This window comes from Micropterus dolomieu, linkage group LG10 (assembly GCF_021292245.1).
Source record: "Micropterus dolomieu isolate WLL.071019.BEF.003 ecotype Adirondacks linkage group LG10, ASM2129224v1, whole genome shotgun sequence".
NCBI classification, from domain to species: Eukaryota; Metazoa; Chordata; class Actinopteri; order Centrarchiformes; family Centrarchidae; genus Micropterus; species Micropterus dolomieu.
Genome location: NC_060159.1, coordinates 8841109 through 8867986, shown reverse-complemented (window position 1 = coordinate 8867986; position 26878 = coordinate 8841109). Strand labels below are relative to the sequence as shown.

Sequence of the window (26878 nt, the reverse complement as noted above, 5' to 3'; positions counted from 1 at the left end):
CGTGTAAATTGAGAGGCATGGTTGAGTTGTAACTGATGACTTGTCTGTAACCTGCACAAATGAGATGAAAAGAAATCATGTAATTCTTAAAGCACTCACAAAGGATGAAATGCTCCCCTAACGGAACTGCCAAGCAAATAGCATCTCAGTGCTCTGGTGCACGTATTTAAATTAGGTAATATGCATACGTTTGCAGCAAAATTGTCCCCTTTCTATGCAAATGAGCCTCATTGCAAAAAAGACTATTCACAAACACCATCACTAATAGCCACACACAGGTAGAGTGAAATTATTAGTGTCTATAGAAAGTTGGTGGTAACTGATGCAAATTTAAAAGGGGTGTCACGCCCTTACTTTTCAGTGATCATGACTGTGTAGATTGTTGCCAGGCGATGCAATTGTTATGTTTTTAAATTAACCACATTACCATATTATGTGTTGGTCAAAACTACCTGCAAAATGATTTAATGTCAAGTAAAAATTCTTTAACTAGGGGTGTGATGATACCCTTAGTTCAACAGACTTTCCACAATATTGGGTTCACGACTTTGAGATGAGACAAGATTTTAACACTATTTGTAAGGAATCTTCAATGCCGAATTATTTGAAAATTCTGAGCATTCTGAACAAATCTACACAAAACTCTACTAGTTACATTACCACTCTGTCACAAACTGTATGCGACTCACAGCGCAAGAAGGGATTCACTTGATTACTATCATGATGTACGCCGGTATCATCAGCTTGGGTGGAAATTAATTGAGAAGCGAGTCGACGTTATCAGTTAGACATTTGTTTTTCACTAAACAGTGAAAAGTGCCAATTGGGAGTCTCGTGAGACAGCTTTTCACTCGATGAGAAATATTGTCACGTTTTAATATCGTTAGATCTCGTGGCACAAGATCTCTGCACACCCCTATTAACAACACTATATGTCAAACACAGACAACTGCATTAGTGCTGAAATGGTTGATTGATTGAAAATGAGTCTCGTGGTAGTCATGCAACCTTACATGACCCGCCTTTTGTTATGCCCGTAAAGTTACTCCTCTTTCGTGAAAGATGTAACTTTTTCTCTACCCCCTGTACAGCAACAGACCGAAGGATGCACACCAGCGCACACCCCAAACTGAGCTGCAAACAGAATTTACACAGGGCTCACACACTGTAGCTGCATGACTGCCGTACTTTTTGTTTGGTCGTGGTGAATGAGGCAGGCAGTGCAGCGTAGTGGTACAAATACTGTAAACACATTTCCAGCCAGGCAAGGAAGTTGTTTGAGTCGGAGAGGCCGTTCCCAGCTGAGCTGGCTGACTGAGAGTTTTGGGCCATGGTTCTGACAGGAACAGACCCTGGGAGAGGAATACATGGTGGAGATGTGCATTTTAAGGAGGATGTTGCAGTATTTATTGGTGTCTGTGTACAAGCCAATGTGGGAAGAATAGAGAGAATATGACATTTTATTATGTCTGTGTGTTTGCAGTTTCTGCTGGTATACTGTATGCATGGAATCTAACTGTGTGTGTATATATACAACGTGTGTGTTTGTGTGCAATCTACATGCATAAAGTAGCTTCTTTGCAGCAGTGTGTAATGGTGTGCATTCGTTAGGGTTTGCCTTGTAACAGAATATACAATATACTATAATGGTATGTCTTGAGCAAGTGCTTTAACTCGCCTTGGCGCCTTTTAATGGGTTGCTTAAAAAGATAGAATTGATTTCCTGGTTTCTGCCTCAGAGATGCTTCCGTGTAGCACCAAGGGCTACTGTAGCATTACATGTTTTTCAGTTCCTGTGTTTGTGTGTGTGGGAGACAGGAGTTGTGTGAGAAAAAGTGTATGAGAGAGTGAGCCTTTGCAGAAAGGGAGAGTTTAGTTTCTCCCCAGCTCTTTAGAGTTTCCCTGGTGAGTTTGCTGGCAGCTTGTTTGCTGGCGTAGCAGCAGGAGGAGCAGCAGCAGTCGGAGGTAGAGAGATTGCGATAAGCCCCTTCAGAGGCAGACAATAGACGCTATAATGCCGTTGGAATTAACGACTGGCATTCCATCGTTTCTCATCTGATTAAGACCCAGTGACAATCTTCTTGCTACAGTCTCCAGTTGTCACCAGCAATGACTAATGAACTGTGATATCCTGGGTCGCTCTCTCTCTTTCTGTCTCACTCTCTTCACTTCACGCTCTATCGATTATTGAAATACTCTCCGATCCCTTCCATTCTTAATACGCCCTCGCAGCTTCTCCCCTCTCTCTGCTCCTTTCATTTGCCCGTCTGCCGGGCTCGCTTGCTCTCCTCCCCGTGCTGTCCTTTATCTTGTACCATTCATTTGGCTAATTTGATATTTGGAGTTGATAGGGCTCTGAATAGAGGCTTGTGTTTTCACACACATTTGTCTCCATCTCTCGATCTCTCATTTCTCTCTCATTCCCTCTCTCCCTTTCGCTTCCCCCTTCCTCTCTTTTTCAGAGTAGCGATAATGAAATCAAGCTCCAGCCCTTCATCTGTATTAGCGGCATTTGCAGGGCTAAGAGAGACTAACAGCCTGCTAATTCTGTGCCTCTGATTCGTTAAATTGACAGACATTTGCATAATTTAGCTTCCTGCTTTCTCCCCCTCAAAGGTTGCCTGCAGACGCTTCTGTCATTGAATGGAATTGAAAGCTGTCAAACATAATGACTTGTTTGATCAGATTTGAATATTTGTTTAGAGATTGGTGCAAGAATTACAGAAATATGCCTCTAAAATGCCATTGATTTCAAAGAAACTAAATTGATCTGCTATACAGAAGGTTTAATGTTTAATTTTTGGAGTTCTTCTCTTCTGACATGTTAACTTGTCAAGTTTTTGTACCTCGCTGATTTGTCTCACCTTCAGGGTTTTGCTACAGTATTCATACACTCCCACTCTTTCCTTCGAAAATGCGCTCATGTGTTCGAGGGATAAGGGTTTCTTCGTCTTCTGTGATGCTGACAGATATGAGTGGTGGCAGCGCTCGGTGGCATCTCTTTTACTGTTTCCTTTTGAGCTGTGGTGTCTCAGGGCTCACAGCACTTCCATTGAATAATGTACACATTCACAGTCACATGCAAAAGCCACATGAGTTTGCAAAAACACACAGTCACAATCATGCCTCTCGCTCTCTTGTATCTGACATAGTGTGCATACAGGTGTTCCATTAACCTTGCAGGCTGACACTGTCTCTAGGTAGCTTCAGCGTGATTAGCTCTAAACTAGATTGTTGCTTTGAGGTCTCTCTCTCTCTCTCACACTCACACACACACACACACACACACACACACACACACACACACACACACACACACACACACACACACACACACACACACACACACACACACACACATCCTTCCTTCCCTCCCTCCCTGGCCCCCATTGTCAGAGGGCACTTGCAATGTAGTCATGCTTTTCACCATAGATAAGTAGCTGTGTGGTGGAATGAGAAGTTGTGTGTCTCTGTGTGAGACGCTCCCCCTGCCTTCATGCATTAATGAAGAGATGCAGTACCAGGTGCCCTCTGTGAGAAAGAGACAGTGAAGGAACCCAGTAGAGAAGCAGGAGGAGGAGGGGTTGATAATATGGTTTGGCATTTTAGCGGCCTCCTGTTCCTAATGGCGCTTCGGTCTCGCTGGGATTATCCAGCCGGCGCGGTGTGTCACGGTCAGTAAACTGCACTGTGCCGGAGGGAAAGGGCATGCTGAGAGGGGACAGGGGTTGCAAGGTGGAAGTGTCACGAGAGAGTGGGAAATGTTCACAAAAATGCCCGGAGGTATGCAACCTTTATCAAAGTGAAGGGGCCTGAGGGAGTGCATGAAATAGCGGCCCCCTAACCCATCGCTCTGTGCTCGGGCTTCAGAGAGAATGAGGTGTAGAGGGGTGGAAAGTGTGAACCAGTGTCAGCTGCATCAATGAGAGAAAAAGATGCAAAATTCTAACAGTCTTGTGCAATTAATAGATCATCATTATAGGTGAAACGTTGAACTGTGCATAATAATACGTTTTGAAGGTTACATGTCTTTACAAGTTAGATATTTCCATCACCGCTCCTTGTTATCGTTTGGATTCAACTTTACAGGGCAATTAAAAAATGCCTCCAAAGAAAACACTCTGCCCTACTTGAATGTTCTGGAGGGACTACTTGAGAAAGTGTTCACTCTCCTCTGATGAAAAATATCTGTTGAAATGTATAAAACTGCACTCCCTCCAGAGAGCGGTTTGGCATTTTTGTTTTACTGACGTCCCTGCCAGCCCTGCTTTTACAATACCTGTAAATTATGGCTCTGCTCTGAAGCCCCCCCATCCCTGCCACTTTCCCCCCCGCTGTCTCATCCCTCTTTGTTTCCTTAACTTTCTTCCTGTAGCACAAATCACGTATCTGTCTTCAAGCTGCCTTAACGTTTAGCTCTACAGTATGCAACCACATGAGCAGTGGGTGTGTATTTTTTGTGTTTAATATGTTTTTTTCATTCTGCTGCTGTCATAGTCAGGTATCAGTCCAGCCATACATAGTGTATGAATTCATAGTAGAGCCTGATGGGTTTTTTTTGCCTGCTGTATACAAACTTACTCCATCCCTTCCATTTCTGGCTCATCTGCTTTTCCACCTCTCCAAAAGAACCTAGGGCTGACCCTTATAGCATATCAAATTCTACATTTCACAGCTTTTTCTACCGACCTTGCTGAGAGCATGGAATATTATCCACATATTTATTACTCTCTGGATGCCGGTTTCTCCCCGAATTTGCTCTCTACATGCACGGACATGTTTGTTGCCACTGGAGGTCAAAAGGCTGCATAACTGTCCCTATTTGCTTTGCATGTGTTCCATTAGCATCAATTCCCCATTCTACGTGAAAAGTGCAGTTAATACCAGGCGAGTAGCCTGGCTTGTTTTATTTATGAACATGTGCCCATAGAGACATCCATTATCTTCAGTTTTTACAAAGCCCCAGTGTAGGAACTAGTAGGGGAGCATCATAGAATCCCAAACTGTTTTTACTGGGAGCCCTTCTGATTTAAGCACATTTCTTCATTCAGGACCCAGGGGCATTGTGGATTACACCAGCACTATACCATAGCTCATATTTCAGATGTGGAGTATGAAAAAGCAGGGTTAAATCTGTTTATTTCTCGCAATGGAAATGAGAGACAGCTGGTTAAAAGCCTGGTTACAAGGAGCATTGACAGATCATGTGCTGTCCATGGCAATTCCTTTGATGCCAATCAGAAGATAAGCCGTCTCTCATTTGATGCAGATAAAATGGAAGCAAAGCGGCTAGTCTTGTGTCATGGGTTTGTCACAGGCTAGGACTTAACACACATCATTAGACCCACGTGTCATTAAAATGTGCAGTGTGAAATTCGACCAACATAAAAATGTCTTTAAAGAGAGACACGGATCGAGGGAAAATAAGACTCCTCATCTGCATCAGTAGTAATGTGCAGCTCTTTGTGGTTAGCTAATTAAGATTAAATTGAGTGAATTGATTGTAGCAGGGTCTGTGCTATGGTTGGCAACAGCACTGCCAGAGAAGAAGTAGAAGAACAAAGGAGAGATAAGAGCAGCCTTGGTCTGTCAGCAAGAGAACAACTCATCATCTGCTTTGTCAGACGCAGAACCCAGCTTTCTGTATTAACATTAATTACATGCAGTCATATCTACCATCCAGAATGTATGTGTCTCGAACCTGACCAATGTGTCAGACATCCCAATCGTAAGCAAAAGAAGCAGTTTTTTCCTTCAAAATGAATAAACTATTTGCAAAAGTAAACTCACGTTATTGAAGTCAGAAGTATCAATATTGTATGAAGTGCAAGGATGATTGAAATGTGTGAATGGGGTCTGGACGATATGGCCAAAAATGTTATCACAGTAAAAAGTTTTATATCTTTTGATATTGATAAGTATCAAATCGTTATTTCTTTCGAGTTTAAAGGCTGATTTTTGTTGCTGACGGGAAGTGGAAGAAATCTGATGGCTAATTGTGGTTTAAACTCCTCTTTATGGTAATATTTGATGCCAAACTGGATCACTTCACAAATCTGAGGTAGAACATTCAAAACAATTTTGACAAAATCTTTGTCAACAAATATGCATGAGTAAAATTAAATAAAATCTTTTTTCAGTCCTTTTTCCTCAACAAAATCAACATCTTAACAAACACAAAAGTCCTAATTTGTGTATGATTCAAGTGAATAAAATCAAACATTTATTGAATGTTTATTGAACATTTTTTATATTGTTATTGAAAAATTATAAAAAAAAATTATATTGCGATAGTTATTGTTTTATTGTGTGAATATTGTAGGCTGCAGAACAACAGAATGGTATGAGGTTGGGAAATAGGTCTGGTGGAGGACTTATGGAGAGACCAAAATACCCTCCCAAATCTGACTACACCCTTCTCAAAAAGAAAACTGGTGCTGAAACTGAGGAACTTCAGTTGTACTTGTTCATTTCACAACAAATCACAAGCAACCACAATATTTGTAGTGTCTTTTTCCTCATCTGTCATTTATCAGCTGAACTGTGCTTTTGTTTTGTATATGGTTTTGCTATGATGCTAGTCTTAGCCACCTGACTCTGCCTATCTGGGTGACTTTTAGCGTACAAGAGTCCACCCAGAGAGACACAAACCATGACAGAACAGTCATCATCAATGTTAAATTATGAGATTATCAATTTTTTTCTTTCACTGTCAAAATGCCTATTATATTTTCCAAGTCCTAAAAAGGCTCTCTGAATTACCTTTTTGTCCAAATAATGGTACAAAATCAAAAAGAGATACAATAGGGATGGGTATTGCTACTTGATACCTTTTTATGGTATCGACCGAAACAGCCCAGTATCGAGTAGAATCAAAATGTGTCCAGGCAAACCAATCGATACTTTTTGGAACCAGATCGCGGCAAAAAATGACTATTTGTATCGTTTTGCTTGCAGCCAAACACGCAAACAACACACCGAAAGAAAGAGAAGAGCACGCCTTTTATTTTTCCTTATGTGCCTGCACCGTAAATTGTATTAAAAAGGCCTGCATGCGCCAAGTCCATGCGTGATTTTAACAGCCCCTTCATCTTGTGGTATCACTTAACACTTCTCTGTACATTTTTATCTGCCATTCACATCACTTGTCACTGATCGATCACTGCGTTCCATCACATCAGTTTTGTGAAAATCAGCTGATTTTACTCACGGAGCCTGCGGCTGCGGCTGCTTCAGGTGTAGTTGCTTTGATCGTCTGGACGTGCAGCCTCACTTTTTTCCTCTGTTTGTGAGTCTTTAGAGTAGTTAAGTGACTTGTTTAAACAGTCTCCTTACTTGTTTTATACTTGTGACTGTCGTTTTTGGAGGAGGTTTGCAACTCACCAGTAAAGGACAAAGCACTCATGGAGATCTTTCACTTCAGTTTATTGATCGAAAGCTAACAAAATAAATTTCTGTTGTCTACGTTCAACACACGTATCAAAGAATTACCTTAAATTCATTTCCCACAACTTATTGGTCACTAAACTATTTGACTCCTCCTCTCTCATTCAAATATAACTAAATTTGCAAGCTGTAGTCTTTCCCCTTATAATACTACCCATGAGAATGAACAAATTAGGATGAAGAGCGATCTGATACAATTTCCCAATACTTTTATGTAACAGTTTTTTAAAACAAGCTTGCTTGTTCATTACAACAATAAAAATAATAGGCTACCAATCAACTACTGTGGCTTCAACAGGTGGCATTTATGCAAGGTATCGAATGAAGTACTCTTTTGGTATCAGTATCACTTTAAGGGGACTGGTTTTGGTACTGGTGTCGTAAAATTTTAAACGATACCCAACCCTAGTATACAATCACAGATTGCAACAGAAAGACACGAATCTTCATATTTAAGAACCAATAACTACAGAATGTTTGATATCTTTCCTTGAAAGGTGATCAGAATAGTTGGCAGTTCATTTTCTGTCATTCAACTAATTGATTAATTGATCATTTTAGCTGTAATTAGTTTTTTTTCTGGTTACTGATGCTAGTAGTGATGGAGAGCTTCGTTAAAGAGACCATTAATGTAAACCTTGGACTTAAAATTCGAAGGAGACATGTTACTGTTGTGTTTGGGATTAGCCTGTTGGTTAATAAGACATTCAACCTTTCTCATCAGTTTGCACTGACCCTGAAGAGGAAGCCAGGTCTTGGGTGTTTTAGACCCTCTACATTTTAGCTACTTACAAGAACAGGCACTTTCTTCTGAGAAACTGTTTTTCCAGGTGGTCATTACTCATTTCTTTGTCAATTCTGCAAATTGTATTCAGTCTTTGATTTAGCTGATATGGTGACATTTGTCAAGTCTTAAAACAAGTGCATGATTATTAGTGAAAGGATGATCAGTCTACCTGTATCTTGCACCCCGCCTAGAATCGACATACACTTTGACAGCTGTCCAGTTGTGCATTGACACTATATGTCACTGGGTCTCATCATAGGCCGGTCGGGCGCTTCCATTTAGCTCATACATTTATCTCCATTTGCCCATCCATTAATCTCCCTTTACTGTAACCCATCCAGCTACTGGCTAGCCGAAGCAGATGAGACGCCCCATTACTTATTTAGCACCACTTTAAAGGGGACCCAAGTCAATCGAGAAGCCGCTCTCGTTTACAGTAACAACATTTGCCGAGCGGTCTCAAACACAGCGAGCAAAGATGAGATTGTGTGAGATGGAATCAAGTCAATAAAAGACATGAGGATGATGTACCCTATGGTCAGATAGTTAAGTGAAGGTCAACCTGCCAGGGCATTGTGTAATCTGGTGGCTCTCTGGACGGTGACAGGCAGACAGATTCGTAACGCCGAGGTGGGAAAGTTGCCTCGCCTTCAATATCCCCTAAATCGATGTGACCAGAGGAGGAGAGGGATAGTTTTTGCCCCTGTAATGATTTTTTTTTTGCCCCTCTCATTTTATAATGGATCCTTATTTTTAGGAAGGCAGGTTTTGATACATTGAGAGCTCATGAGAAAGGACACACGATAAGGGGAGAGAGACAGGACAGGATTTCAAACCAGCCAGGCTGCTTTCTGTGTGTGTGTGTGTGTGTGTGTGTGTGTGTGTGTGTGTGGATAGGCCAGCATGGACACTTTACCAAACCTAATCATGATTCCCCTCTTTTATCTGAGTGTAGACCAAATGTCCAGACCTATACATCACAGCTCCCCCAATACATACACACACACACATGCCCATGACCCCCTCCCCACTTTCTGTCTTCTCTCTCTCCCTTCTTCCACGCTATATATTGCTGTGTATCACCCACTGACACTCTGGCAACATATTAAAAAGAGGGATAGTGGCTGCTCGCTGTTATTGCCTGAAAAGTGATTTACCATGGGGCCACATTCCCACCATATTGATTAAAGAATGTGTGTGTTTCACCTTTTCTCCATCTCCCTTGGCTTTCTCATTCTCCCTCTCTTGTCATTGCCTTTCCTCTTCCTCTCGCTTCTCCTTCTCTGCTTTTTATCCTCCTTTTATCTCTCACTTGACTTCTGGTATCTCTGATGTTGCCCAACAACTTCCACCACTTCCCCATCTCTCTGTCTCTCATCTGTGTTGGCCCTGGACTCATGTGGCTGATTGTGTGTGTGTTACAATACAGCTGAGACACGGGTAAGGAGGGGAGGGAGGAAGGGAACAGGAGAGTGAAAATAAGAGAGACAAAGGGAGAACAAGAAAGAAAAAAACCCTTTCCCACTGTAATGCTATCTACAGTAGCTGCAGCACAATTCATTCATTCAAATAATCACAAGCACAAAATGCAGGCAGTACAGGTTTGTGGCTCATTTAAAATTCTTCAGTTGTCTTACTACACATCATTTTTCAAGAATTTCAAGGAGAATTCAGAAATAAGACACATACCCCCACCAACTTCCCTGTTATAGAGCCATGTATGATGGGCTTTACAGAATAATGAAGTCAAGTTAAGGGCTGCCGCTAATAACTATTTTTATTATCAGTCAATCTATGGGTTATCTTTGAATTTACTCTATAAAATGTAAAAAAAACCCAAAACAAAACAAAAAAACCTAAACAAAACAAGGGATTTTCACGCACAACCATCTGTAGGGTTTACAGAGAGAGTGGTCCAAAAAAGAGAAAATATCCAGTAAGCGGCAGTTGTGTGGATAAAAATGCCTTGTTAATGTCAGAGGTCAGAGGAGAATGGGCAGACTAGTTTGAGATGACAGAAAGACAACAGCAACCCAAATAACCTGTTATAGGGTATGCAGAAAACCATCTCTGAACATACAACATATCGAACCTTGAAGCAGATGGGCTACAGCCGGAGAAGATCACCCCTGGTGTCTCTCCTGTCACCTAAGAACAGGAAACTGAGGCTACAATTCACACAGGCTCACCAAAATTGGACAATAGAAGATTGGAAAAACGTTGCCTGGTCTGATGAGTCTCGATTTCAGCTGTGACATTCAGATGCTAGGGTCAGAATTTGGTGGAAACAACATGAAAGCATGAATCCATCCTGCCTTATATCAGTGGTTCAGGCTGGTGGTGTAATGGTGTGGGGGATATTTTCTTGGCACACTTTGGGCCCCTTAGTACCAATTGAGCATTATTTAAACGCAGCAGCCTACCTGAGTATTGTTGCTGACCATGTCCATCCCTTTATGACCACAGTGTACCATCTTCCAGCAGGATAATGCACCATCATGTCACAAAGCTCCAATCATCTCAATCTGGTTTCTTGAACATGACAATGAGTTCACTGTACTCCAAAGGTCTCCACAGTTACCAGATCTCAATCCAATAGAGCACCTTTGGGATGTAGTGGAACAGGAGATTCACATCATGGCTGTGCAGCCGACAAATCTGCAGCAACTGCGTGATGCTATCAGGTCAATATGGACCAAAGTCTCTGAGGAAAGTTTCCAACAACTTGTTGAAAACTATGCCACAAAGAATTAAGGCGGTTCTGAAGGCAAAAGGGGGTCCAACCCGGTACCAGCAAGGTGTATCTATTAAAGTGGCTGGTGAGTGAAAGTACCAAACGTTCCTCTTCCCTTCTCTCATGTTTTTTCTCTCGTTCTTCTTTTTATGTCACTTTTTTTTTGACTAGTCGGGTAGAAAGTAAATGTTCATGAATATAATTTTAACCACGGTTGCATTAAATGAAGTTCCCATCCTTAAAACAGACAGCTGTTCACTAAATCTGGGCAGTGTCCGACCTTCATCCTACATAGGTGGGAGGAAGGTTGCAAATCCATGTTGGATCATGCACATCGACCCATTCAATTTTAATTCACTCTGTCAGTGTGACAGGAGTATAAAACTATACTGTGACAGAACACATTCCCCCACTCGGTGCCTTTCCTACAATTTAGTGTACGCCTCATTCTCCTTATCATTACCTCTCTTTCCCTTTTTTTTCTTTTTGGCCATTCCAGTGGCCTCTCTATTTGTTCATTCCACTTGCCTAGGCTGTCTCCCGGGCCATTAATCTATACCGCTCCAACCACTCTGGGCCAGACCGGGCTGCGGCGCCACTCACTGTGCGCTCTGAAAGGCCACTGTGTTCATACAGATATGAAACGACGGACATAGACAGAGAATGGCTTTTACGGAAAGCACCAGAGACATGAGATAAGTGGAGAGAAAAAGAAGGATACGAGGAGAAAGGAAAATGCATTTGCCCCTCCTTCACTTTTCATGCCATCTAAGGCAGAAGTGACAGAATCGTGTATTTGAGAGAGTGAGATGATGTTGCCCTGAACAACTGCACTGAGGTTAGTGTGGCGTCTGCCCTTTAGAAAAGGTTGAGATTTGAGGAGATTAATATGCCGTTGGATCACACTGGGGGATTTCTGGCTCGCCTGGAGCCGGCCTGGACATGCAGCAGCCGTCAGTGGTGACGGGGGACTCGAGCAGATGGCCTGGCTTAATCAGGGAGAGAGCGCTGTCCTGGGTGTTCATTGGTGTGTGTGTACCTGAGTTTGCGATAGTGTCTGTGTGACTTGGAGTAAGGGAATTTTTGTGTGTTCATAATCTCCATAAATGCATATATTGCACTGATGCTTTTGTGTCTGCGCTTGTGTAAGAAAAAGGAATGAAAAGATGCAGCAAACTTGGCAGTAAAGACTGCCTGACTCGAGGCTCTGTCATTTACCATGATGGAAAGTATTGGAGCTGACTGAGTTAGGAATTTGGTGCGCAGTGCATCTGAACTCTGTTTTGCTTTAGCTTTAATGTAATTGACTCTCTAAGAAAGAAACGTCAGCCTTTGATTTATTAGGTATTTCCTTGTACTATGCCATTTTGACTTAAATCTATAAACGGACCTGTTTATCCAGCTAAGTACTCAAAACACCTCTCTAATCTAAAACAGTATTCCTCTGCATGTCTTAAAATAATTATTTGATCTATTTATTTATTTTTTAGGTGAAGTGAGAACATCCCCTTCTAATTTCATCACTCAGGGGAAAAACAATACAAATTCATTTGTGTATAATTACATGCATGAATAAATCAGTATTACTATGGCATTCCACAAGTTTCAGTCTGTCCATCTGTTATCAGCGAATCATTTTATTGAAGTTGCTTTTCAGATAGAAGGTTGAATTAATGTTCTCATCAGGGAGTTGAACAGTAACCAGGGTGTCACTGTTGTCACTTGGGGAAAGTTAGGCAGTGAATGTGCAGACCATCCCTCACCCGGAGGACCTGGGTTCTATTTCCATACTGACAAAGATTCACACTGCTGAGGTGTTTTTGAGCAAAGCACTAAATCACTGGCCTTGAACTTGGATGGGGCCAAGCTAGGAGAGACAAGTAAGTATGAACTAGGAAAGTTGTAGTGCAGTATATCTTGTTTGGTAGTGCATTGACAGTAGTTGTTGAAGGCAGAGAGTGTTATTTGTTGAATCACTGTTTCCTCAGACAGTCTGGGGATTCAAACCAGTGAGCTTTCCAGTCAAAAGCACACTTTCTCTACCACTGTTCCTGCTGTCAGGAAGCATGGCTTAAAATTATAACAAGGGAAATGTTGGCTGTTTAAGCTGTCATATCTGACTCATTTCCTCTAAACATAGACTTAACAAGAATATTCAATGAAGGCATTTAATTTCTGCTAAGGAACCAGGAGTCTTGGGTGGTGGTGGTATTTTGTTTTTTGTTAAATCGCCTTTTAGTACTAAAATATTGGTGGTGCTTCACATGTACATGCTCACAATATAAATCGTTTTATTTTAATAAAGGATACTTTATCCTCCGAGATGGAAATTATCTTCCTGCCTTTTGGTTGGGGTGCAGAGTCAACAAGCAGGACTGGGGCCTCTATAGTAGGTGGGGGTTAAATATCTTGCTCAAGGGCTCTTGGAGCATTACATGCACACAAGGGGATCAAACCTTTGGCCCTACAGTCTGAGGATGACCTTTGCAACCTCTTGGCTATGCAAAAGTCAAACACGCGTGCTAATGTAAGTGAGGATAGACCTAAATGTAGAGCCTTTGTTGCTTCGCCAGGGGGTCAAGATACAGTCCAGCTCCGGAGCATCTCTGTGGTAATGACGGGAAAATCTAAATCCAAGACGAGCATCTCCATGGCGACAGAGTTGATGTCGTGAACCCCGTTGCCGGCAAACTCTCTGAATCTGAGGATGCAACCAGATGCCATGGCAGCTTTTTATAGTGAAGGCCAATCAGCTCGCAAACTTCTCCATTGTAAATCACTGTCTGCACTCCTCTGGCTGTCCTCCACATTGTCTCCCTTCTCTTGCTCTCATTTAATTCTCTTGGTCTCTTTTTCACTCTCTCATAGCCACTCTGTCTCTGTTATTGATGTCTATATCGCTTGATCTCTCCTCTAGCTTGGCCGTAGACTCTAAGCCGGTGGTGTTGAAAGAGATGGATGCTCACTGCCCTCAGTAATCTCCGCTGCAGCCATTTAGATAATTAAGTCACTATTCTTGCACTTGCCTCGTGTCCCGCTACCAAAACTGAACTACGCACATACGCATACACATGCCCACATGCATATTAATATATAACACACACATGTCACAGTAGTTGCAATAAAGCAGCAGCCCAAAGAACGTGTCAGTTTTTCTGCTCCAACTGCCCTGTGTTTGTGTGTTTGTGTGTGTGTGTGTGTGTGTGTGTGTGTGTGTGTGCGGCATCAGCAGTGAGAGCTGTTTGTTTTGGTGCCGTTGTTGGTTTTTATTTAGAGAACAGAGAAATTTGCAAAGGGATGCGGCGGGGAGAGAAAAGGCGACAGCTGCCATGGGCCACAGAGAATACACACGCACACACACACGCACACGCACACGCACATACATACATACATATATACGCACATAAACAAACTGCATGATTGGCGTCTGGAAACCGCTCCCACACCCTGTAGAAAAAGCATGCAGAAAGGCTGGGTAGGAAAGCGTGCACACTAGCCCCAGGGTTTTCTCCAGCTTTGTGTCTTGCCGTTGTGATAATGTGGTGTTTTGTTGAAAGTCAGTGTTTTAATTAACTGAGCAGCAGCGTGCAGTGGTGGAGGTAGCGGTGCCTTTCTGTTCCACAGGCTTAATGACATGCCTGGGATACTGACAACCAAACACTGGCAGGGTGTTACTAACTCGGTCATTGCAATATTTCATAACACCATGGCCATTCCTGTCGGCCCTAGTGTCAGTGAGAGCTGACATTTTTGGACAGGAAAATGACGGTTGACCCACGCTGTTTTCATCATGCACATGTAGTTTGCTCAAACTACAGTAAACAAGTGGCTTGGGAACACTTGCGTCATGTCGTATCTCCTACAAAAACACATATGCAGTGCACACGCATACAAACTCAGCTGCCCTTTTTCCAGATTGGAAGAAAGTTTTACTTATTAATGCTCCGCTAAAAGAATTGTGCTGATGCACACTCAGGGGAAAATTTGCTGTCAGTGGTGCAGGTACAGTATATGCAATATTTCTAAATCTTAAGAAAAAATAACCTTTGGCTTCAGTTCCTTATGATTTCTTCTCTCTCTGTCTACCTAATACACTTAATCCCTTTTCTATCCGCTTAGAATGATTTGGCCTTTGCTTGCATGCTTTATCAAAGAGAAGATGATCAGGAAGTGTCTGTCTCTGGCAAAATGAGGCAGTGTGTGCATGTCACCCACCAGTGTTTCATCCCTCAAGGTGTCAGATTAATGTACAAAGTGCCATCTCTCACCATCATCTCCTCATAAACCTCTGTGGAAATCCTAATAGACAAATGAGATAAGGCAATGTGAGGTGCTGGATTCAGATTAATGCTAGATCTGCTTTGAATGACTGGTGACCGTGGTTTATTTACATGTCATAATCTTCCCAGTTGTAGCTATAGCTATTTAAGTAAAACGAGCATATATGCCTCTAATAATCTGCTGAAACAGAAGCTATTTTTGAATCTGAATCTGAATGGTGCCTAAGCTGGTCAGTGCTGTTTTGACACATCCTTTGTGTTTTTTGATACACTTCTGACTGCACTGTCTCTCTGGATTCCACTCAGACCACTAATGAGGTGTACGAATTGTAGCAAAGTGCTAATTCCCCTCAAACCGCTGGAATTAATTGAACCTACTAATGCTAAGAATCAGTCTCAACAATAGGCATGTTTGTTTCCATGCCAGCAGGTAGCTGCATTTATTTCCTTGAAGATGGCCTTTTCTCTTCCTCTTTAAAACCCCCACACCTCACTTCCACACACATACAAGCACACAAATGGTGTCTGAGCTCATAAGACAGACACTCAACTTCATTTTTCCTTTCCTCCGTTTGCCTTTTCTGTAGCTTCTGCTCTGTTGATCTTCTGGAACATCAATTGGGTTTCTTCTGTATCACGTCCTTATGAGGGATATCTAAAAATACTCTGGAAGCCCTGGTCTTTTTCTGGCAGATCAGTTTGCTTTATCAATCAATACTTTGGGGGGGAGTCCTAAAGATGTTGGGAATCAAAATATCTGAATATAGGAAGTATTTACCTTGTACCATTCAATTTAGAATGTTTCAGTGTACCAGTACAAATTAATTGATGTCACCTTTAGTGTTTGTACAAGGGCCTTTGTGTGTATACTTGCATATATAGCAGGCATGTACACTATGCATAGGTATGATAGATGTACCATCTTTTGAGATTTGTGTCTTCATCATCTGGTGTGTCTTAGACAGTGCGGACTTTAGCTGAGGAGGATAATTTAAAAAGCCTGAGACTCTGGCCCATGTTGCTCCGGGCTATTCCTGTACCAACAGTCTCTCCCATTATTTAAATATCCGGATGAATACCTCTGTTGTACTGGAGGAACTGTCAACACATTTATTGGTGTGCAGTTGTAGTGGTGTATATGTGACATGCGTGTGAGCAAGTGTGTGTGCCTGTGACAGTTCTAGAGTGTGTGTGTGTGTGTGTGTGTGTGTGTGTTAGCGGTTGTCTGTATGCGTCTCCCATAGGACAGCTCATTTACAGCAATATCTTGTCCTCGTAAAGTTACAGTATACCTCATTTGTACCATCCAGACTTGCTGATGGATGAATTGATCATTAGCACAGACTTGTGAGTGTGGCAGGTGCTTGTGTGTGTGTGTGTGTGTGTGAGAGAGAGAGAGAGAGAGTGTGTGGTGAAAGCTAGGCTGTCACTGGGTCAATAGAAGTAAACATTACTACAGATTGTAAATCGAGCCCTTTCTCTTGGGGAGTATCTATAGCGAGTGGAATAGCTGGGGGTATTGAACGCAGGGCAAAATGTGCCAGCAAAGCACACATCACACCCTTGAGCAGAGGTATGACACACAACCTATCCCACCCAACCCTGATCCCATCCTTAACACCTTTCTCTCTATTTTAGGCTGCACACACACACACACACACACACACACACACACACACACACACACACACACACACACTTTATTGCTGTTATATCTCATTTGCTCACTCCCTCACACTGTCTCGCTGTGTCTCTGTTGCTGCCACGTTCTGTCCATCTGTTACGCTGCCTCTTTCCTCACGTCTATCTGCGGCTCCCTGCTTATTCCCACATGGCTTTGTTAACGCAGCCCTGTCACACACACCCGACATGCTGCGTGCCGCCTCGGAGTGACAGATGCTGTTCTTTAGGGTGTGTGTCTCACGTTCCCACCTGCCAGACAACTTTTTTTTATTTTGGCTAATCACTCCGCTGTTGTTCAGGAACTGAAGTTATCGAAGACTCCTGATGTGCGCTGCGTGGACTTACCACTCACACAGGAACATGCAGGTCATCTCTATGGTGATAGCAATGAGGCCATGATGATGTCAGCTACAACTGACATTGCACACACATACGCAGACATTGGCGTACACCCACACATAAACACACACACACACACCTCCTTGCTCATCTTCTTCTACTACTTAACTGCGTCTCTTTCTTATGTACACACCCACACCAATTCACTTGTCTGTCTCAGTCGCATATGCATTTGGGATATTGTATGCTGGGTGTAATTTCGATTCTGACGCATGAGCAGTGCTAGAATAACCATTTTTTGAAATGAGTCGAAAATGCCCAGCGACAATCACTCTGCCTCCGCTGCATGTGACTGCTTTTAACTGACGACGTGACTGACAAGACAATGGAGATGCCAGTCAGTCAGCTCATTAGGTTTGGTTGCTGACACGGTATTTCTCACTTTCTTTTTCGGCTCTTCTGTTTGCGTTGGAAACCAGAGCCTTTTTGTTACTATTTGGGCTTCCAGAGGATTAGCGATTTTAATCATTTGTTTAGATTTTCATCTCCCAGCAAAGGATTCTCAGTCATCAGCTGTTATTTTAAGTAGGAGCCAAAGTCAAAAAATAACATTTGGCGTGGGAAAGTCTTATACCTTCAGGTAAGATTATTAACATGCTGACAGGATTACAGGAGCTGAAGAGCCTCATTAATTGCTGTAGGGTATGACTGAAATGCTGTCATTAGGACATTATGACATTCAAAAGGCTCTTAAAAAGGTTGGTTTCACATGCAAGTCTCGCCGCAAAGGTTATCATCTCAACTCTGAAAGACCGCTGTTTTGTCCAGGGCTGACATTGACTTCATTGGATGTGAAAGAAAATGGGCAAATCTTTATTGGCACCTCCTCCCTAGAGCAGTGCAGCACAGAGCAAAGTGTCATTGTAAATGTGATGAATTTAACTGTTTATCTGGTCTGGCAGGGTCCACAGGTGTGTTGGGTGTTGGTTTCCACAGGCACCTCTGAGAGCAAAATTTCTTTTATCACCTCCTTGTACTTACTCTCACAAACACACACTCTCAGCATCTAAGGTGATGTGAGCTCATACACTGACACACATACGAGTGCACACATGGGCTTAAAACGAGTTGCAAAAACATATTTGTGATGGGAATTTAAGTGTCTGTAATTAGTAGCTTAAATCCTTCTGTTTATCAAGGACCATAAATGTAGCGGGATTTGTCTCAGTGACAGTTGTTCTGCAGGGATCAGTTGCCAGCCTCCGGTTACACAGTACATACTGACATGCATAGTGCAAGGATGACAGGAATTGACTTACAGGATTGTGCCCATATTGTAGTGTAGTGCCAAGATTCTGAATATGCTGCTTGGGTAAGTGAGTGATAGAATTCGAAGCATGGTAATGTGAGAGGCTCCTCTCCAGAAAAACAACAACATTTGTCGTTTGTACAAAATAAACTACTTAAAACAACCCACATTTTCACTCAGTACCAAAGGAAGAAGTAGGATGTACCATTACAATCGGTTTGGAAATGGCATGCCCTTCAAAAACACAGGTGGAAAACCACACTGAGCTGCAGCACGCACAGTGACAAGACGTCCGCCTGCTGCCTCCCTCACTCCCTTCCAAACATTAGATACCCTCCAGGCAGTCAAATTACATAAAGTTGTTACTTGTGATGTAGAGACATAGTGAAAACTTTATGTATGAAAGATAAATTTGTTACAGATTAATAGCTTACCACTCTGAAACTCTTGCTGTAGTCTATGTTGCTAAGCTGGTTTAGGAACATGTACAGCTAAACCGGCCTACTCTGCTTCTGATTTGCTAGTAGTCCTTAAGTAGGTACTGCGTATGTGCAACTCCCAACAAAGATCTTGTAGAAGTGAGATGCATTATTCAGTAGCTAAAACGGAACGGTCAACACACAGGGTGAAAAGAGGAGCTGCAGCAATGTGCAGTACGACAAAAATATGGTGTTTTTTGAAAATGAAACCTGTTCTGGTACAACCTCTAAATAAATGTATGAACCAGACAATGAGCATAATATGACCACTTTGAAGAAAATGAACATAGCAAAAATAACTAATAATCTTAGGAATAGTCCAACTCTATTCAAAATATACATTAAATATTGGATGAACCATAATAATATCAGAACATACAGTATATAACATGTAATAACAAACAATGTACTAAATGCCAACATTTGCTTAGCTAACTCTTACATAATCTATTGATTTTGCAAGCATTAATACCGTGGATTCGACAAAACATTGCCATCATTCCTGTTTACATCAGCCAACTGTTTCATAGTTATATATATTATAGTATAGTTATACCAAGAAGGGTTTAACGTCTCATCTCCTGCTAACACATCCCTTAGCTTTAACCATGGCCTTGACCTTTTGGAGGTGCAAATAGTTTAAGTTGCGTATCCTTAACCATACCCCAGTTGTAGCAGTACCAGATCAGAAAACAACTAGACCTACCTACTTTGGCATTTTGAGAACTTGGGTAATGCAATTTTCATTATGAATGCTCACTGAATTATGCAGCCATATTAAAAGCATAAATTAACCCTTTCACAAGATACTTGCTTAACTTATATACAGTTTCATTCATTTGCTCTCTTAAAGTTTTTTTCAACTTTGTCCTTTATTAGACAGGAAAGAGGGGGAGATAATGGAATAACACTGTAGTTTGGTACTGGATTTAAATCCAAGACTGATCATTTTCATACGTGGCACATGCCCTAGACCATTAAGCCACCACGGCACTCCTGAATTAAAACATTTCTAGTGAAAATACTATGTACTTTACTTACTTTACATTCTTTTTTCTATGCTGTATATTACAGTTATACTGAAGGTTATCCCAAAAAGCTCTCTTGTGTGGGCTTTTGCATATTTAGTTCAATGGCTTTTCTGCATAATCTAATGGATTTGCTCTCCAGTGTGCCCTTGTTGCTGGAGCTTTACATGAAGACAAATACTAGCTATTTTTTGCAGTAAATCAGAAAACTGTCTAGACTAGGGAGCACAGTTGATGCACAGCGATAGATACCTCTTTCACATCTGAAAAGGTTTGATAAAATTGTACACAATTGTGAATGCTAATGCACTCAATTTTGACTCTTGTGGAGATAATGTTCCTTTCATTTTGTTTTTCTCTTCCTATTTTTTGTGTGTAGGAATTTTCTGGTTGGCCTCTTATTTCGCAGCTGATGTGTAGAGCTTGAGTGAGTGATAAGAAAATATTACCTGGCATTACCTCTGCCATTGTTCCACTGGACCAGCACCTTGTTATTCTGTCTATCTCAAATATTTTCGAGATAATACATGCGTATTCTATTGTAAAATGTGAGGTTATTAAAAGGGGTTACTGCAGAGAGGGAGAAAGGTTATTGCTGGATGAGTGAGAAAGAGAGTGTGAGAGTGTTTTCCCACAGCTTTTAGTTGCTCCGTCTGGCTCTACCGCCGTGTATCAGCTTGCTGTATTTGGACAGCCCAGACCTAGTATGAGAGAAATAAAGGGGGGACTGAGAGAGGAAATAAAATACATGAAGAAAAAGAATGAAAGGGACAACAACAGAGAAGGACATAAAGGAAGAGAGAGGTGTGAATGTTTCAGCTGCTAAATAAATGGATGATCACAGCAGCTTAAGATACAGAAGGGCCAGCGCACCCACCACAGGCTGCATCGTGTATCGCTTGCATCAAAGCTTTGTAGAGAACCTTTCATTTCCAGCAGCCTGCTCAGAGACTCTCACATACTACACTGGAGTTTTGAACATGTGTGTTCTCATTACATCCTGCCAAAACATTACGTGTGTACGCAGTCATTCACTTGTAGTGTATACTGCTTTCATATACTCTCACACACACACACACACACACACACACACACACAGATACACACAGCAAAGCTGGCATTTCAAGGCGTTCGCTCTTCTGTGATGCAAGAAGCAGCGTGACAGACCCCAGCACGCGGAATAAAGACCTATCATCCGCTGTCATTCTCTCCTTACAGACCAGGGGATTTTGCATGGGGCTTGCTGAACCTGGTTTGAGATTCTTATTTATTTATTTAATCTGTTATCAAGGGCTGGGGAAGCATAACGTGCCTTTGGTGAGGAGGAGTACAATGCGCTACAATCCCCTCAGTGATGGATTTCACTACTCAGATCCTGTACCGCTTTGATTTATGATATAATATAGAGTGATACGCTGCTCATGCTACACAATAGTGCCATACCCCATACTGATGTAATTCCAGCTCACTGCCGCCTCTTAACCTATCACAGCCTGCTGTGCTTGAAAAAGGGAAAACCCTCAACTGCACCTCAAGGGCAATCTGATTGAATTAACCAGCCATTAGATGTATGAGATGAGCTGTAATTGCAGTATTTATCTGTTCAGATGAATGAGTTTTGACCGCAAGGTCATGATACTGCTGCGCTGTCCTCGGGAAACTTGACTGAGCATGTACCTGTTTTCGTCTCGCGCAGTCGTTATTGTTTCAACCTCTCGTTGTTGGGCCTAGATGCCCCAAGTAACAAATTTAGCTCCTTATGGTGTTGGCACTGATGGTGTTTTTTACACACCTGCTTAGCAGTGCTCATTTTGTTCTCCCTCATGTCGCAGCCCTCGTTAATGACTGGGAGAATAGGAATGTGAAGCAACAAATGAGCCGCAGTGTGTTCATGTCAGTCAGGTGCACTGGTAGCAGATGCTGTGAGCATTTACACCTTCACGTCAACATGTTCTCTCCTTATTCCTCTTGGTTTCTCGCTCTTTCTTTGTCCGATCTTTTTCTAAACCCTGCCTCTGTGACTGTATCTCTCACTTTGCTTTTCCTAAATATAATAAAAGAGCCTGACCTACACCCTCTTTCTTTCCATTTCCTGCAGGCCTGCCCTCGTTGTTCCCTCTGAGAGGAAGAGGAAGTGATGTCACGCCACCACCACCGCTTTGAGCGGGACTACCGGGGACCCTGGGAGCGGAGAGACATCCGTCCTTCTGGCCTCCACAATGGAGGAGCAAATCATAGCTGTGCCTCTGCCGTTGTCAATGGCAACAACCGTCCGGGACTCCTTCCCCTGCCAGTCATCCCCTCCCTCCTCCCCACCCCAGTAACAGTTGCCGTGACAACATCGAGCAACGACATAGCGGTCAAGCGAGGCATCACGGCAGCAGGATCAGTGACTTCGGCAACGGCCAAGGTAAGAGCTTTGCCAAATGGATGCCAGAACACCTGCTTCCCTCTGACATATCTTGGAAACCACTCAGTGTTTCCTCCTGCCCTGTCAAGTTTCTTTATAGTAGTATTCTTTATCCCTCCCTGTGTCAACTTTTTAATCCGTGAAGACTCCCCAACTGGACATAATCTCAAACTTTCTCCATGCTTTTGAGGCTTTCCAGTTTCTTTCTCTCTCGTTGTCTCACTCTGCATGTTTCTGCACTGTCCAGCACACTGGCATGCCTGTCTTCATGGTTCAACTGTCTCAGCTCTTCAAGCCCCTCTGCTCTCTCTCTCTCTGTCACGGCTGCCTCCTGCACTCTCCACCCTTATCCCTCACGCCAGTTTTGCTGCTCTCTCTGCACTCTCTCTATCCAATGCCCCATTCTTGCCAAACCATTTTCCTTCCATCTTCATTTTCTCTTGCTGCCAAATGGCCGGCTTGTCCTGCCTTTGCCTCCTTGGTAATTTTCTTCTTTCATTATGTAAATGACCTCTGACAATGTCTCAGATGGGTGCTGCTGTCAGAAGTGATGGTTACTAGGCCTTGCTTTTTTTGACAAGTAAACAAACAAAGAGACCACATCATTATACAAGCCCTGAGTTAATATCATGTTTCTGTTATGGCTGCACATTTCACTTTTCTTAATGTAGGTATATCTTATGTAAAAATTATCACAAGGCCATATATTGACCATGATATCTGATCCACAATAGGATATAAACCAACTTTTAATGAGGCCTCTAGTGACAGAAATATGAAAATTTGAATGTGGCTTATGTGTATATATTCCTAATTTAGCATATTATATCGTTAGTTGAACCTTATACAGAAAACTGCAGCTTGGCAGTGTCTGAGTGGTATAGTCAAGAGCCGTACAGTTTGTGTTCTCCACCCCCTCGTCCGGGGATTTGCTAGCTAGCTGGCTGTCAGCAGCGTGTGAAGTGAAGGGCCTTTACCAAAAAAGATTTAGACATTTCAGCCTCTCCCCTGCCTCTGCTTCCATGGATACCATTCATCTTCTCTCAACACTCCTCCTCACTATCAGATCATTTTCTTTAATTTGAACTTCAGCAGATCTATTTGAGCTTTTTTTCCCCCTGCAGCACCTTCTTGGGCTCTCAGTGGGGCCTGTACTCTTAAGAGCAGAGGTAAACAATGCTCAGGTAATTTAGCCGGTAAGTGCACATCATTAGATACCCTGCTGAATGCACTGACCACAGACACAGTAAATCTGCTCTGGCACCTCGTCGGCCCCTCCTTTTGTGCAGCTGAATAATTACATACATCCCGACAAAGTCTCGCCAACTCCCACCATGGCCATTGTCATCATTCAATAGCTGCCAGAGCAATTAGGTACATTGCCTAGCAAGTGAGTGCACAATTGTTTAGGTACTGTATATGTGGGAATGTGTGTGCTTATATGCAGCAGATATAAATGCAGATCCCTCCTGCCCCTCTGTTAGCTTTATTCAGGGATTTACCTTTCTACTTTGTCTTGCCTTTGACAGTCCTTTGTAAGGCAGGCAATAGAGACCAGCAACATTTAAAAAGGGATATACACAGAGTCTGGGCTCTGCTTAATTATGGCCTAGAAAAGATACAGGGGCCTCAAGAGCCAGCCAATACTGCATGAGCCTGTCTTTCCATCTTCCTCCTAGCTGTCTGCTGTCCTCACTTGCTCTCTCTCTCTTTCTGTCATCTTCGATCAAAGTTGTTGGGGGTCACAAAGAGGCTGATGGACGGATGCAGCTCTCTCTCCGTGGTCCCTGTGTCTCTGCTCTGTCCATGGCTACACTAAAAAGCTGACAGGCCGTTATTGATCTCCACTGTTTGGAGACTCTCTCTTCATAAACATTGAGGCCCAAGTGGGGGACAAAATCCAATAGCTAGACATGTACAGGATTGTGTGTGTGTGTGTGTGTGTGTGTGTGTGTGTGTGTGTGTGTGTGTGTGTGAGAAAGTGATACTATTGCACACAGGACTCTGTGTAATAAAACCATAAATGGAGTAATCATTTCCCTTAATGTAAAATGGGACACAGAACAGGTGTATTGTTTCAGTGTTAGTTTGATGTTAGTGGTCTGTTTTAAATAAAATTTCTTTCTTGTGGTTTGCTTCAGGTGAAATGAAAGTAAAGAGTTGGCACAGTGCTGCTGTATGTGTGGATGCACATGTGCGTATGTGTGCATATGTGTGGGTGTGTGTAGGATAAATGCTGAGAGTTGAAAAGTACCATCTGGTCATATTGTCCATCCTGATGTAAAGCTAACCACATGGAACAGTGGACTATAGTTAATTTAGAGCTATATTTTGTTATCCCCTGCCAAGCCATTCATTATTTTTTTATGTTGTCACGGATGTATAGTCATTGCACACACTAAATCCATGTTCTTAATAACCAAAACTATGTATGTGTCCTGCTGATAAACAGGACTCAAAGGAACGTCCAGTTTCACTTTATATGCTACTTTATATATTCTACTTCTTTTAAGTGATAACACCATATCCTTAGAATATCAATTCCACTCAGTTTGTTTGAAAATCATTTAATTATTACCTTTCAAATTAAGTTATTGCTTATGTTGTAGCTTATTGGATTTGCAAAACTCTTTTAATCTAGCTTTCTAGCAAGCATGGTATCAGCTAAGCAAGCCAATGTTAGTTATCAAGACAGATCTACAGTCAAGTAAACCAACTTTTCACCATGTGTTTTCTACCATCCCATTGGTATGGCTGTTTATATTAATTATAGGCAGGCAGAGGCATGAAGACAAAGACTTGGAAGTGTCTGACAGTGTGTAAACAGTTGGCAGTTTTTAGTTGTTGGCTAAAAACATTATTGGACTATAAAATCTATCTTTGTACAGTGTTTTCATCCTATTTATTGAAAAACCCCACTGTCGTTTGACAAACCTGTAAGCTGTCTTAATGCTTGTACTTCCTTTGTGTTGAAATGGCTAATACAATTAGCAATGTCATCTGTGCCACCAAAATTTCTTTTTGACTGACTGAATGTTAAAGACCGAGCACTGTCATTCAGATTAGTTGGGATCACATTTATTTTCAGAAGAAAGATTTATGCTGGGTTAAAAACACTTTACATTTAGCAACATATATTAATTTAGCTGACACTTTTATCCAAATCAACTTACAATTGTTAAATATGTCAAAGGCCGCATGCCTCTGGAGCAACTAGGGGTTAGGTGTCTTGCTCAGGGACACAGTGTATCTTAGCGGATTTGAGCCCAGGTCTCTCACACCAAAGGCATGTTTTTTATCCACTATTACATCACCCCCCTCTTTACATCAATGTTATTTGTTGTTATTTATTTAAAAATAGACCAGAAAGTACAGCTCGCTGAAACATGTGGACCCTGCATGGTCTAATCCCTTAATGTGGATTTTTTAATTCATCTTCCACAGATATTTAATAGCAGCACTCCTGGAATTGGTATTTCTTCAACAAAATCCTCATTTAACACAAATGCAGGATCTATAGTTGAAATACAATAATATACAGTTATATTTTGATCATCAGAGTTACTAAGTCTAATAATTGTTGTTAGTATTGATAGAATTTAGTTTCAGACCTATGGAGCAGTTTCAAGCCAGCAGATTGAGCTATTCCTGTCCCTGTAGCCATCTCATTAGTTTAATGTTGTTGGAAGCAAACTCTTAAGTAAGTTAGTTTTCTTCTGATATTGGGCATATGGTATTCTGGTCAGGTAGTACTATGGTGCAATAAAGGGAGTCTCTAGATTAAGTTCAGTATGATATATTTAAAGAGATTCTGTGTATTATGTTGTATTTTGAAATTATTCTTATATATGAAGCTATGCTTTGTTATGTGTGTTTGTCGTTTTGGCTTTACGACAACGAGGTTCTTAGTAATAATAATAATAATAATCCTTATTTGTAGAGCACTTTTCAAAAACAAGTTACAAAGTGCTTTAACAAGTGTAAAGAATAATACAAAAAAAAAGATAAGAGCATGAAAATTTAATATAAAATTAGTAAAATACAATAAAATAAAAGGGATAAAATAAAGTCAAATAAGATCGGGAAAAGCTCTCCTATAAAAGTATGTTTTAAGAAGGGACTTAAAAGAGTTCACTGACTCAGCCGACCTGATTTCCTCGGGCAGGCTGTTCCAGAGCCTCGGGGCCCTGACAGCAAACGCTCTGTCCCCTTTAGTTTTTAGTCGAGACTCTGGAACAGACAGCAGACCTCTGCCCGAGGATCTCAAGGTACGTGCTGGTGCGTATGGGACTAAAAGTTCAGAAATATAACAAGGCGAGAGGCCATGAAGAGCTTTAAAAGTGATCAATAGAATTTTAAAGTCAATTCTAAAACATACTGGGA

At 41.9% G+C, this 26878-nt stretch overlaps 1 protein-coding gene across 2 annotated transcripts in view; it reads left to right on the top strand.

The window, feature by feature from the left end:
* Positions 1–26878, top strand: part of LOC123977672 (kelch-like protein 29) — a 212939-nt gene that overhangs the window by 55280 nt on the left and 130781 nt on the right. For both annotated transcript variants that reach the window (XM_046060558.1, XM_046060559.1), the window contains exon 3: positions 22184–22495. In XM_046060558.1, coding sequence (XP_045916514.1) covers positions 22223–22495 — 273 coding nt within the window. In that variant the 5' untranslated portion in view covers positions 22184–22222. The remainder of the gene's footprint in view (positions 1–22183; positions 22496–26878) is intronic.